The following is a 15,305-nucleotide window of genomic DNA, read 5'->3' on the forward strand; positions in this document are numbered from 1 at the left end:
GCAACACTTCACCTGCAAATTTGCTGGGGTCATGTATTGGTCTGGAGCTCTCGATGTGGTGTCCCCTACATTGGTGAGACCCATTACAAATTGGGGGACCGTTTCGTCGAGCACCATTGCACCATCCACCACAAGCGGGACATCCTGGTGGCCAAACATTTTAATTCTAATTCCCATTTGTGGAATATTGATTTAGCCTCCCGGTGAACAAATTGTTCCTTCCCCTCCCCTTCGTCTACTTCACACTGACTTTTCACTTCCTACCTCCCTATGACTTCCTCTTGGGTCCCCTCCTCCTTCCCTTTCTTCTATGTCCATTCTCCTTTCCAATCAGCTTTCTTCTCCGGCCACCTTTTAATTCAGGAATACTTCCCTTCCTTCTCAGTCTTGAGGAAGGGCCGCAGCCTGAAATGTCAACTGTTTACTCTTTTCCACAGATGCTATCCGACTTACTGAGTTCCTCCAGCATTTTGTGTGTGTTGCTTTGGATTTCCAGCATCTGCAGACTTTCTCATGCCTCCAGTTATGGCATGCATTTCAAATGCTTCCAGTATTCAGGTGTAATCACTGAATATCTTATTTCATGGCTACTCAAACATTTGAGTTTGTATGCATATTTTGCAATCCCATTCACTTTATCCAAATTACTATTTACTTTATCCCATCTGTTTGGATTGAATTTAAAATACAAATCCATTCTGACTACATGGCTCTCTTGAACAAAGCTACATGTAGTCTCCAGGCCAGATGCTCAAGAATCAGAAAAGGTTTAATATAACTGGCATATGTTGTGAAACGTTTTGCAGCAGCAGTACATTGCAGTACATATAAAAACTAAAAATTACAAATAAGCAGTGCAAAAAGAGGGGAAAAAATTACTGAAGTGTTCATGGGTTCATTGACAATTCAGAATCTGATGGAGGGAAAGAAGCTGCTCCTGAAGTGTTGAGTGTGTCTCCAGGTTCCTGCACCTCCTCCTTGATGGTAGCAATAGGTGGGTGATGGGTCCTTAATGAAGAACGCTGCCATTTTAAGGCATCACTTTTTTGAGGCTGGATGCTGAGGCGGCTAGTGCCCATGATGGAGCTGGCCAAGTTTACAACTTTCTGCAGCTTTTTCCGATCCTGTGTAATGGCTCCTCCGTACCAGAGGGTGATGCAACTAATCAGAATTCTCTCCACTGCACATCTGTTGAAATGCCTTCTCAAGCTCCTGATTAAATATAGCCACTGCCATAATTGTAATTTCATCCATAGGTTGGGCCCCGGATAGATCCTCAGAGATGCTGACACATAGGAATTTGAAACTGCTCACCTTTTCCACTTCTGACCCTTTGATGAGGACTGGTGTGTGTTCCTTCCTCAAGTCCACAATCAATTCCTTGGTCCAACTGACCAGTGCAAGGTTGTTGTTGCACCACTCAACCATCTGACCTATCTCACTCTTGTATGCCTTCTCATCACCATCTGAAATTCTGCCAGCAATAGTTTTGTCATCAGCAAATTTATAGATGGCATTTGAGCTGTGCCTAGTCACACAGTCAAGTGCGTAGAGAAAGTAGAGCAGAGAGCTAAGCACACATCCTTGAGGTTGCCATTGCTGACTGTCAGTGTGGAGATGTTATTTCCAGTCTGCACTGACTGTGGTCTCCTGGTGAGGAATTCAAGGATCCAGTTGCAGAGGGAAGTGCAGAGGGAGGTACACAGGCCCAGGTTTTTAGAACTTTTTGATTCAAAATGAGGACATGACTGTGTTGAACACTGACCTGCAGTCAATAAACAACAACCTGATCCAAGTATTACTATCATCCAGGTGATTCAAAACTGAGTGGAGACACGGTGAGATTGCATTCACTATAGACCTATTGTGACAATAGGCAAATTGAAGTGGCTCCAGATCCCTGCTTGGGCAGGAGTTGATTCTAGGAATGACTAACCTCTCAAGGCGCTTCATCACAGTAGATGCAAGTGCCATTGGGCAACAGTCATTCAGGCAGCTCACCCTGCTCTTCTTGGGCACTGGTATGATTGTCATACCAGTCACTCATGAAACATGCTTGAACTACTGCAGTACTCTTGACCTGGGCACTGTAAGGTTTGGACATAGTTATGGCAAAGGTACTGCAATGCACATCATCACGTCCATTCACAAATTCATTAATAGAACTTTAAATAGAGAGCAGCAATTTCTAGAGTGATTTTATATTCAAATTTCTCATCTGTAGCCATCCTTTGCAACTTGTTTTCAACCATCTCATCTGCACCTTACATTCATTTTTGCCTCCCTTCCCATTTTCCCTACATTTTGAAACTTGCTTATGTCATTAACTTTTCCAGATCCAGCCAAAGACCAAACTAAAATCTTAAATTTGCTTCTCTGCAGATGTCATCTAATCTGCACAGAAATTTTAAGCAATTATTTTTATTTCTGGAATAAAAGATTTAATAGGACTCTAAAGTACAATTTTAAAGAATCACAAAAGAATAATAACTTGGTAATGAATATTGCCTTAGTACAAGTCTTTATTCCAGAGACTTGACCACAGTCGCAAAAATAAAGCATCTTAATATTGGAGATAAGAATCAATTTTGCCCTGGAGAAGCACAGAGAAGGCAGCATTTTTGGGAAAGTATACAATTTTAGCAGTTTGCTTATTCTCTGAGTCAGTATGCAGCAGATGTTCTACATTTTTAGCACTAGTCTACAAGATTATATTAAGGGCATTTTACAATTACTTACCAATATCCGTTTTAACAAATTCAATGCTGTTGGATTTTCTGCTGTCCAAAGACCCACCAGATGTCTACTTAACTGCCTGAAACAAGATAATGCTGTCATTAGTACAAGAACCTAGTGGGATAGCAAGTAATGCTCTGCCACAAAGTAAACATACCTATTAGTCAGCATCCGCTGATCTGTACTAATTGTAAACATTGATGTATGCAAGTGACAAGGTAGAGCACCTTCACTCAAGGCAAGTTCTTGCATCTTTGTAGCGATTTCCTTGTCACCCTCCTTGTTTTGGAAGAAAACAAATTCAAATTATTTTATAGAAAAACATTTAAAAGTTCAAAGTTCAAGTAAATTTATTATCAAAGTACATATATGTCATCATATACAATCCTGAGATTGATGTTCTTGTGGGCACACTCAATAAATCCATAATAGAATAAATAAAAGACTGCACCAGCTTGGGCATTCTACCAGTGTGAAAAAGACAAACTGCGCAAATACAAAAAGAAAGAATAAATAAATAGATAAGCAATAAATAGAGGATATGAGATGAAGAGTCCTTGAAAATAAGTTCATAGGTTGTGGGAACATTTCAATGATGGGTAAAGTGAAGTTACTCCCTTTGGTTCAAGAGCCTGATAGTTGAGGGGTAATGACTGTTTCTGAACCTGAGGCTCCTGTACCTTCTCCCTTCAAGCAGAAGTGAGATCATGTTCTGGGTGCTGTGGGTCCATGATGATGGATGCTACCTTCCTCCGACAACATTCTGTGTATTAGTGCTCAGTGGTGGGGAGGGCTTTACCTGTGATGGACTGGTCCATATCTACGACTTTTTGTAGGATTTTCCATTCAAGCACCCTGGAGTTTCCATACTGTGCTGTAATGCAGCCAATCAATGTACTCTCCACTACACATCTATAGAAGTTTGCTAAAATTTTAGATGTCATGCTGAATCTTCGCAAACTCCTAAGTAAGGCGCTGCTATGCTTTTTTCATAATTGCATTTAAAGTGCTGTGCTCAGGACAAGTCCTCTGAAATGATAACATCAAGGAATTTAAAAATGCTGACCCCCCCCGCCCCCACCATTGATGGCCACAGTGGCCACTTCATTAAGTACACCTGCTCGTTCATGGAAACATTCAATCAACCAGTCATCTTGCAACAACTCAATGCATAAAAGTATGCAGACATGGTCAAGAAGTTCAGTTGCTGCTCATCCCTGACATCAGAATGGGGAAAGAAATGTGATCAAGGTGTCTTTGACCATGGGATGATTGTTAGTGCCAGACTGGATAGCTTGAGCATCTCAAACTGCTGATCTTATGGGATTTTCACAGTCTCTAGAACAGGGTTCCAAACCTTGGGTTGATGGACCCCTTGCTTAATGGTATTGGTCCATGGCATAAAAAAGGTTGGGAACTCCTGCTCTAGAGCTGACAGGGAACGGTGTGAAAAACAGAAAAGATATTCAATGAACAGCAGTTCTGTGGGCAAAGGTGCCTTGTTAATGAGAGAGCTCAGAGGAGAATGGCCAGACTGATTCAGAATGACAGGAGGGTGACAGTAACTCAAAAAACATTCAGTAACAGCAGTTCTGTGAGCAAAAATGCCTTGTTAATACACATGTTGGTGTGTAGAAGAGCATCTCTGAACGCACAACACATCGAACTTGAAGTGGGTGGGCTACAGCAGAAGACCACAAACATACACCGAGTGGCCATATTAGGTACAGGAGGTACATGTGCAGTATCGTAATGAAATGTTCTCTGTGTGACTATATGTACATGATTTGCACCTTGGCCTGCAAAAGAACAATGTTTGGTTTAAGAAGAAGAAGAAGAAGAAGGAGAAAGCCCTTAACTCTGAGTGGAGTCATCAGGACGCCGTTATGACAGCATTTTTTTAGCAGGCTTTCTTATCTTTAATAATAAGAGTCCGAGTTGCTAGCTTGACGCTCAACCCAGCACGGATGGAAAGTGTGCAAGGTAGCCGGCTGGATTTGAACTCGGGAGCCTTCGCTCCCAAGTCCAGCGCTGATGCCACTATCCCACCAGCCAGCAATGTTTGGTTTAGTTGTATGGTTAAATAACAAACTTGAACAAGGATGAGTGAGGGCACATGGACAAGGACAAAGATTTAGGTGTTTACAAAGTGTGGAAGGTGGGGGGCAGGCCAGCTAGGGCTGCAATGGAACAAGTCAGGTCAAGTCTGAGACTTAAGGATTCATGTGGAGTAGAAAAATACAAGGGGGCATTGATAAGTTCGTGGCCTAAGGTAGAAGGAGTTAATTTTAGAAAACCTAGCACATTTATTTTTCAACATAGTCCCCTCCTACATGTACACACTTAGTCCAGCAGTCATGGAGCATACGGATCCCTTCTTTGTAGAAGTCGGCGTCTTGGACCTCCAGAAAGTGGTCCACGGCATGGGTGGTTGATAAGTTCGTGGCCCAAGGTACAGGGAGATGAGTTATACAGCTCTTATTACATGCACGTGCAGTTCAACTCTTTGACCGAAAATGCAGAAAGTTTGAAGTTAATAACTCATCTCCTTCTACCTTAGGCCACGAACTTATCAATCACCCCTGCTGTGGACCACTTTCTGGAGGTCCAAGACACCGACTTCTACAAAGGAGGGATCCGTATATGTAGGAAAAATAAATGTGCTAGGTTTTCTAAAATTGACTCCTTTTACCTTAGGTCACGAACATATCAATCACCCCTCGTAGATAAGCCTGATTACAAAATACTGCAAGGCTGAAGCTCAAACAGGGTATCAAGTTCTAAAATGATACATGTCATATTTAGCTCAAATTAGTGCCTAGGAAGTGGCTATATTTAATTGAAACTTTATGCTTATACAGGAGTTCAAATAGTGAATCCATTAGTTATTGAGAGATAAAAGTGTTTAGTTTATAATTAACTAACACTCACCTCGATAATAGCTTTCATTACTAAACCAGCACCTTTTACAATTGCCATGGAAGGGTGCTAAGAATGAAGAGAAATTGATTTTTGATCAAATTGGTTATAAAAATCATCAAACACATCAAAACACTTGGAACTTGCAAGAATTGATTACAGGTACACACATTAAAATGAATTGCCAAGCATTCTACTTAAGGATCACACAGTTAACTTGCTCCAAATTATCTACACTTCAGTAACACTTGGAAGTGTCTGTGATTTTCAACTTATAGCGAGCAGCTAATAACACACAAAATGCTGGAGGAACTCAGGAGACCAGGCAGCATCTAGGAAAAGAGTATAGCCTACGTTTTAGGCTGAAACCCTAGGAAAACTATACTCTTTTCCTAGATGCTGCCTGGAATGCTGAGTTCCTTCAGCATTTTATGTGTGTTGTTCAGATTTCCAGCAACTGCAGATTTTCTCTTGTTTGTAAAGCAGCTAATAGTTAGGTTGCAACACCTTAACTATAATCTTGTCCCAGTTATAAAAGCACCTGTGAGGCAGCTCAAACAAATAAAAGGCAAAAATATTTTAATGCCATATATACACAGAACTGACCTGAAACTATTTCAAACATTTTACAGTTAGATGTACAGATGATATCTCTAAAGTTGCAAAAAAAAACTCTAGAGGACCTTAATACTTTCTAAAGCTCATGATTTAAATTTAACAAAACGCCTCAGGGATCTGTTCTGGGACCCCTTCCCTTTGCCTCAAGAATCTGTCCTGGGACCCCTGCTCTTCATGATTTTTATAAATGATCTGATTGAGGAACTGGAGGGATGGGTTAGTAAATTTGCTGATGACACAAAGGTTGGGGGTGTTGTGGATAGTGTGGAGGGCTGTCAGGGGTTACAGTGGGACATTGATAGGATGCAAAACTGGGCTGAACAGTGGCAGGTGGAGTTCAACCCAGATAAGTGTGAGGTGGTTCATTTTGGCAGGTCAAATATGATGGCAGAATATAGTATTAATGGTAAAACTCTTGGCAGTGTGGAGGATCAGAGGGATCTTGGGGTCTGAGTCCATAGGACACTCAAAGCTGCTAAGCAGGTTGACTGTGGTTAAGAAGGCATACGGTGCATTGGCCTTCATCAATCATGGGATTGAGTTCAAGAGCCGAGAGGTAATGTTGCAGCTATGTAGGACTATGGTCAGACCACACTTGGACCACTGTGCTCAGTTCTGGTCACCTCACTACAGGAAAGATGTGGAAACTATAGAAAGGGTGCAGAGGAGATTTACAAGGATGTTGCCTGGATTGGGGAGCATGCCTTATGAGAATAGGTTGAGTGAACTCTGCCTTTTCTCCTTGGAGCGACAGAGGATGAGAGGTGACCTGATAGAGGTGTACAAGATGATGAGAGGCATTGATCGTGTGGATAGTCAGAGGCTTTTTCCCAGGGCTGAAATGGCTAACACGAGAGGGCACAACTTTAAGGCGCTTGGAAGTAGGTACAGAGGAGATGTCAGGGGCAAGTTTTTTTTTTTTTAAAAAGACACAGAGAGTGATGAGTGTGTGGAATAAGCTGCCAGCAACAGTGGTGGAGGCAGATACGATAGGGTCTTTTAAGAGACTCCTGGATAGGTACATGGAGTTTAGAAAAATAGAGGGCTATGGGTAACCTGAGGTAATTACTGAAGTAAGTAAGTGCTCGGCACAGCATTGTGGGCCAAAGGTCCTGTATTGTGCTGTGGGTTTTCTATGTTTCTATGTTTACAAAGGGAATAACATACCTGGAAAAGTTTGAATAAAGTTCTTCCAATTTCTGCAACCATTTCTAACAACATATCAAACTGTTGTCCTTCAGTTGTCTCACTGTATGGAGCACAGAGTGCAAAGGTAAGAAAATCAAGAAGGGAACTAATCACCAGTGCACCTGTCCCATGGTCCTGCAGAAGAAAAAAAAGATGAAAGCATTTTGTGAAAACCACATTACTAAAACAAATGCTCGAAATATTCAGCAATGCAATTTCCTCAGCACTTAAGCTTTAAGTTCCTAGGCATAAACATCACCGAGGATCTCACATGGTCTGTACATATCAGCTATGTGGTGAAAAAGGCACACAGTGCCTCTTTCACCTCAAATGGTTGAAGTTGTTTGGTGTGGGCCCCCAAATCCTAAGAACTTTCTACAGGGGCACAATTGAGAGCATCCTGACTGGCTGCATCACTGCCTGGTATGGGAACTGTTCTTTTCTCAATCACAAGACTCTGCGGAGAGTGGTGCGGACAGCCCAGCGCATCTGTAAACACAAAATACTCTGCAGATGCTGGGTTCAAAGCAACACCCAACACACTGGAGGAACTCAGCAGGTCAGGCAGCATTCGTGGAAACAATCAGTCAACGTTTCCTAACGAAGAGTTCCAGCCTGAAACATTGACTGATAATTTCCAAGGATGCTGCCCGACCTGTTGAGTTCCTCCAGCATGTTGAGTGTTCCAGCGCATCTGTAGATGTGAACTTCCCACTATTCAGGACATTTACAAAAACAGATGTGTAAAAAGGGTCCGAAGGATCAGTGGGACCTGAATCAGCCCAACCACAAAATGTTCCAGCTGTTACCATCCAGGAAACAGTACCCCAGCATAAAAGCCAGGACCAACAGGTTCTGGGACAGCTTCTTCCACCAGGCTATCAGACTCATGCTGACACAACTGTATTTCTATGTAACATTGATTATCCTGTTGTGCGTACTATTATTAATTCCTATAAATTGCACAATAAACATTTAGACAGATGAAACAAAAAGATTTTTACTCATGTATATGAAGGATTTAAGTAATAAAGCCACCAAGTTCAATTCATTTCAACTGGCATTTTGTGGAGAAAATCCTTTAAAATGAGCTCGCAGCATTGATCATAGATGTAATATGCCTTAGTTAATGAGTGTTACATCTAGTTTAGAACAGTGTGCTCAGACATCCCAGTTGAAACCCTAATGTCAGTTAATCCAAGCTGCAAGGATATACATAGATCTGAGAAGTATTTCAATGGCAGAAGTGGTGAGTGTCATTTCTTCCTGCTAAGGACACTCATATTTGGCACCAGCAGATAACTGGTCAACTATTTAGAGATGAGAAATTTATGTCACATTTATTCACATTTTTTTTTGCACCTCTACCCTATGGGATGGCAGATGTTTAGTATTTGTACACCCAAGGCTGAAATTAAATTTTCTCAAACTGAGAACAGTGTCTTAGTGCACAGGATTATCCAGTCTATTGAAATGAAGCAGGTGAAAAATTGCCATGCAACATATTCCCAACTCCATTTCTTACAGTCTCATGCAACAAGAAATCCTGTCCTTGGCCCGTTCTTAAAACTAATTTATGGTCAATACCCAAGACATTAATGCAAGAATCTAGCTTGGACTATGCAGTTACATGTGGCTACATAGACATGGTACAAGACACAACATACAGAACATATTGAGAATGTAAGCCTTCATCTGTAGTATGAAGTCCCATTTCTTCCTTCATCTACTAAACTTTACCCAGTATAATAAAAAAAACAAAAAATTTGATCCAAAGAATTGTAATGAATGCTTCATTAAAGGACAGATCAATATGCAAATCCATTAAATACCCTTAGCACAGTAGCCAACTAGAGTATCTAGTTCTACCCTCTTTCAGTGCTCAGTTTGACTTTTCAGATTCTATCACCTCTTCCAGATAGATTTTCTTTCTCTATAGCAAAGATGGGTGGTTGGGATAGGGCCATAATAGAGAAAGTGAAAAACAATAATCCAGTTAAAAAAAGTTTAAAGGTCAATGAAAAATGTCATATAGCATGGAAACAGGCCCTTTGATCCATCAAGTCCAAACACCCCTTTACATTAAACCTATCTTACTTTGACGAAATTAGGAAATGCACAAGAGAGATCTCTATCTCTATCGAAAAAGGCAAACGATCTGCATAATTCAAATTAAAAATTGAAGGCCTTCAAATTGCTGGTGGCGTGTTCTAATGGACCAACACATTTGACAAGTCCACCAGGCAGTGGTCAGGGCAGAGTGTCCTGTAGGCGAAAGACTCGATGGACAGTGAAACGATTCTCTGAGCAGACTGTCCAGATCATGTGGCAGAATGCTTCAAGGCCCAACTTCACAAAGAGGCACCAAGACCTTGCCTGGCTTGGTAGGAGGCATCCTCCCAATCAAATCCTTCTTGCAAGGCAAGACCATCATTTCCACAGGTTGGCTGTAATGAGGATGAGACTGTTCCTCACCTCTTTGCAGACTGTGGGTTTGTAAAGAGGGGTTTGCAAAGAGCGTATGGAGAGAGATGAAATGACCTGTACCACAGTTCATCCCAAGCAGTTTGCATGACTGAAGACACTCTGACCTACGGCTGTTCACAGGGACACACATAGAGACATACGTTCAGAGCTGCTGACAGATCAATTCTGAAAAATGCCCTTTGGTTTGCCACCACATTGAGATATCTCTGGAGGAATGCTCTGAATGGAATATAGGAGTACATGCTAAGGGATGCATCGGAGCTTGGTGCAGTCACTGTAAGGGTTCGGTGGGGAAGGCCCACAGTATAGGGTACTTTCACTACTGGGAAGGGAAGGTCAGATTGGATGAGGAAAACTCTCAATTATTGTAGCAGTGCACCACCTAAAAGGGCCACATGAGTGGTAATGGTCCTACTGATTTCAGGGAGTGTAACAGAACAGTACTGAAAGCACTTACTACAAATGCAAGAATGAAAAAGCTTTGCAGTTTACTCATGTAGCCAATTATGAATAAAGTTTATTCTGAAAATAATTAGTATGGATCAGAACAAAGCATATCAAATACAAAGCTTTCATTAAAATATATTTAGTTATTTAACAGATAATTTACCAACAATGAACCATTTAAGACTTACCACATGGATATTGAATTTATCAAGTAAATTTTCTAAGAACTTTTTTGAGGACAGAAGTGATGCTTTGTTCAGTTGCTCTTGTCTCAAGTCATAGTCATCATGCATTGGCTAAAAGATAAGCAAAAAGATATTCTTGGATAAAAATCTAATTCTCCAAAATATGAACACATTGGGCAAATTAAAAATCCAGGATTCTACATACGTGCACAATATTAATACACGCTGCCTTACAACAAAATTCAAGTGTACAGTTCAAGGTGGTAAGACAAGCTGATAAGCTTAATAAATGGGACACAGGATTTCTGATTTCATCAATAAATTCACAATAACAAAAACAATGCTAAACCTTTTAATCAAATCTGAGATATTAATAGCACAAGGAGCAGTTAGCTTGCTGTGCTCATGACAGCCATTTACCACAACTCCATCTCCCACCTCTTGGCCCACAGCCTTGTGCATTCATCTCGGTACTTTGAATGTAAAGACTTCTGCCCTTGCTACTTTCCAGGTTGCAAATTCCATATTTCCAACTTTAAAAGTACCTTTCTTTCAACTGCCTCCCAAGCTGTTTGCCTTTAACCTCAATTAAATGGCACTCAATTACTGCTATGAAAATTCATCCTTCCCACAAAAGGTAGAAAAGTATCTCCCCTCAGTACTCTTGTTCTAAAGCAACTCGCATAGCACAACCAAAAATTTGCTCCAGTTATGGTAAATCTTCACAAATCTCCCACCCCATTGCGATCACATCCTTCCTGTACAAGTTGGAACAAGACTTCTATGCAGTACTCCAGCTTGATCCATATTGTTCCACTATGGTGTCCCTTTTGCAATAAGGTATCCCATGTGCTTTAAATGCTTTGTCTACCAAGCCCACCTCTACTTTCAGGGAACTGTGGAGAAATACTCCAACATCTTCCTGTTCTACATTTCTTTATTTCACCATCTGCTTTCCATCACCAAATGCACTGCCTCTCTCTGGATGGAATGCTATTGTCACTTTTCTACCTACCTGAAAAGTTCATCAATACCTTCGACTCTGCAGATTTCTTTTCATCAACTACAGCCATTTTGGGCTTCATCTACAAATTCTTAAACACCAAATACACTGTACTCAAGATCAGTGATCTGCCTTTTGTCTGTTTGAGTTTTGTACCCAATTCTAAGGATTGCACTTGTGGAAGGTCTTGTAAGGGGACTTATGCTTATTGTTGCAATGAAGACCAAGTGTCAATGTAACAGGCAATTAATACGGAGACTGGAAAATATTTTCACCAGAAGAATGGATAAATTGTCATTAACCAGACGAGAAAACTCTAAAATCATTAAGAAATTCAAGGGGAGGATATCTAAAGATGCCATGTTACATTACAACAAGGGACCTAACTCTGCTGAAGTATTGTGCACAATACTTCCAGAAACAAGTTTTTACCTGCTCCATTAGAAACAGGTGGAACAGAGGTTTACGTGAAGTAGCTAAACTTTGAGCAAACACCTACTGCAAGCACAATAGGCCAATTAGTCACTTATAAAGTTTTATAGTTGCTCTAGTTACAAAGCAATTCTAGATGAGAAGTCTTAAGCACCCTCTAGCTGCACTAAAATATTAATCTTGAGAATTCATGGCTGCACAATATTTACTGCCTACGCAAATATGCCATTCAATAGAGTTTATTCCCAGACTTACACACATCAGGGCACATAACATATCAATGGCGGCATGTGTAACACCATCATGGTTTCTTTTCAAAGCTTTCACCGTCTTCACACCAAGCCGCTCCCGAAACCTGATAATTTTAAACAGAGAAATGTAATGTTTACATAGGAACTCCATATATCCAGCATATCAATGATAAATGAAGCAAAGTAATAAACTGGAGATCCAGTAGAAAGGAACAAATATCTGAGGGGGATTTCCATCCACTTGTGGTAATTACAACTGATAAAAGTTTCTTGGAAGATGAACATCCAGAGTATTGGCTCAATGGACCTTTGATTTTCCCACCCCAAGACCCCAAAGCGAGATTAAGAATTGTCAAATTTCAACTGGTTACATAAAAAACAAATCATTACACTAAACAGCCAAAAAATGGCTTTAAGATGCTTGTGTTAAGGGCCAAGACTGCAGTAATTACAAAGATCCCTTTGACCATATTAATAATTGAGACTCTCAACTGAGTAATTGAGAACATTATATTTGATCTATCTATTGGTTTTAGTCAATAGCCTGTAGTTTTTACTTTTGCCAAGTCACCCCATGTCCTACTAAGTAAATGGAACAACCTAAACCATTGTTACAACAGTTGTGTTGATCAGTAACCACACAGAACACAAACTTGCTGTATACACCCTTGGAAAAACCACACATTGCAGTTCAGATACCAGATGAAAGTGCATACACCCACAGAGAATTTGCATCTTGAACCCTCAAGATAACCACCTCTTCACAGATCTTAACTGACCTGCTAAGTAATCCCAGCATTTTATTTCAGATTTTGACATACTGTTTTGTATAGGTAGGTCCAGCACCATTGGCTTTCTTTGCCCTGCCCCGATCAACCATTATGTTTCTTTCTACCTACACCACCTCGTCAGTTACACTTAACATGCATTCTTCACCCTTTCAGACCACACAAATAGCATTTGCCTTATTTCATCTGGATTCTTTTGATCTCGCCCCGCCCATTTGACAATTCTCTCTTCTCTTCACCCCTTCCTTCTCTGCAATTTAAAACATGATCACTTTTTTTCACTCAAATTCTTAACATGCTAGGAAATTTCCAACATTTCCTCATTTTCAATTTTTTTTAAAAAAACATCTGCTGCTTTCTTCGTTGCTTTTCATTAAAGTGATTAGTTTTCTTACTTGGGAAGTTTTGTGAAAGCTTGAAAGCCAGCCTTTGAAGCAACCAATCGTCTTACGGCCTGAAATTGACTCTCCAGTTCTGCATTATTGGCACTTTGATCTCCTTCTTGAGAAAGCAATGCTGTGATAGCATTATTAATCAGTTTCTCCTTGTTCTCTGAAAAAAGACCCTGTTTAAAAAAAAATCTTTTCAATGCTGACTACTTCACACAAAACAGTGAAAGATCTCCAAGTTTTAAGAGGAAAGTAATCCTTACATCTTGTGTCACTGCATGCAGAACACCACTGTAGGAAATGTTTGCATTAAACCTGAAAACTGCATCTGAAAAGTTACCATCTGAAATACAACACAAAATTAAAGTTCAGTACAACGTATTTTTTTATAATTGAAATCCATCACTGAAAAATTCAGCTGGATCTATTCAAATAAACCATAACCATATTTTAGTTGCAATTCATTTTGAGACAATGTCAAATACTGGGAAGAAATGGTTAATACTTCATGTTTTAAAACATGCTATAATTGCAAAGTGAAAATCCAATATTGGAAGGACAACTAGAAACTTAATATATTAGTTAATATTAAGAAAACTGCACACACTAGGCACGTTAAACAGAAAAGATTGACAACTGTGCAATGAAATACATAGCAGATTCTCTTACTTGGTGGAGCATTTAGAAACCTAAGATGTAAACTTTCCACTTCTTCATCGACTGGCATACTGAGTAGACCCCATCTCTGGCCCTTGTGAGTTGGTATCATCTTTACACACACATCTCTGTTCCCAGAAGCTCTCACTCCATCAAGCAGGCTAGCCATTAAGGAGTCTCTGAATTAGAAATGTTCTTCATAAATACATTGGCTTTGAGTCAATACAATTAGTCACAAGTTACTTAAGACCAAAATACAATCACCTCCAAATGAAACAGAATGGTTTCCTGTACTAGGAAATATTTTACTTAGAGAACTCCTACATTCATCTACACTTCAAGGATAAATGCACTTGCTCTTAAAACCAAGTAATGCCTAAAGAAAGGGACCCATTACTTCTGTCATTTGCATAAAACTAATAACAAAGGAATAAAACTGAAACCTGGGTTAACAGGATATGCAATCATGCAAGTCATGCACAGTTAAAAGTATGAACAGAAAATGGATAGATGGTCAATATAATGAAAATGAAATTACCTGTAGATTCAATTTTGAAACAATAGCCCAATGAGAAGGAGATCACAAGGAACAAAGGGTTATGATAAGCTATTCAATTTAACTACATTTACAGTGCATATGCTGTTTCTTAAAATCAGAGACAAAAAAGCTGAAACCTTAAGGTAATTGAGGAAAACAGGAAAAGGACAAATATCATTTATCTGAGCAAGGAAAAAAAATATAAACATCACCATAAATGAACCACGCTTAAATTTCATTCCATCTATAATCAATAAAACCACTTTGGATTAAGTTTAATGATACTTTACAGTACTTCATTTCAACTTGTTACTCTAAACAATTCTCAAGCTTTACTATTCTAAATAAATCAATTTTCCAGTGATTCAATCTTATATGCTTCAGATGTTAAGTCTTATGGTTATGTTAAATAATGTTAAAAATTGAAGTGATAAACTAAAATGTAATCATAATCAAGAATCAAATCAAAGACTCCAGCACTTTCAAACAAAAAAAATTGGAAGAAATCAAAGTCAAGCAGTATAAAGCTGCAAAAGTTTGAGACTATGCATCAAGGCAGAGGAAGGGTTGCCAGTATATAAAATGATGAGGGAGAAGTGAAGGGATCTGGTCGGTGGTAATTGAAACCAGATGGAATCAGGGCAACAGGGGATGAGAGGTGAACAAG

The 15,305-nt window shown here is 39.8% G+C and overlaps 1 protein-coding gene across 6 annotated transcripts in view; it reads right to left on the bottom strand.

Annotated features, from left to right (window-relative positions):
• Positions 1-15,305, bottom strand: part of LOC134358075 (dnaJ homolog subfamily C member 13) — a 173,909-nt gene that overhangs the window by 100,026 nt on the left and 58,578 nt on the right. For all 6 annotated transcript variants that reach the window (XM_063069998.1, XM_063070000.1, XM_063069999.1 and 3 more), the window contains exons 10-18: positions 14,113-14,279; positions 13,707-13,786; positions 13,450-13,619; positions 12,271-12,370; positions 10,584-10,691; positions 7,441-7,596; positions 5,668-5,724; positions 2,894-3,015; positions 2,740-2,815 (exon numbers count right to left, since the gene is read on the bottom strand). In XM_063069998.1, coding sequence (XP_062926068.1) covers positions 2,740-2,815; positions 2,894-3,015; positions 5,668-5,724; positions 7,441-7,596; positions 10,584-10,691; positions 12,271-12,370; positions 13,450-13,619; positions 13,707-13,786; positions 14,113-14,279 — 1,036 coding nt within the window. The remainder of the gene's footprint in view (positions 1-2,739; positions 2,816-2,893; positions 3,016-5,667; positions 5,725-7,440; positions 7,597-10,583; positions 10,692-12,270; positions 12,371-13,449; positions 13,620-13,706; positions 13,787-14,112; positions 14,280-15,305) is intronic.

This window comes from Mobula hypostoma, chromosome 17 (assembly GCF_963921235.1).
Source record: "Mobula hypostoma chromosome 17, sMobHyp1.1, whole genome shotgun sequence".
Classification (NCBI taxonomy): domain Eukaryota; kingdom Metazoa; phylum Chordata; class Chondrichthyes; order Myliobatiformes; family Myliobatidae; genus Mobula; species Mobula hypostoma.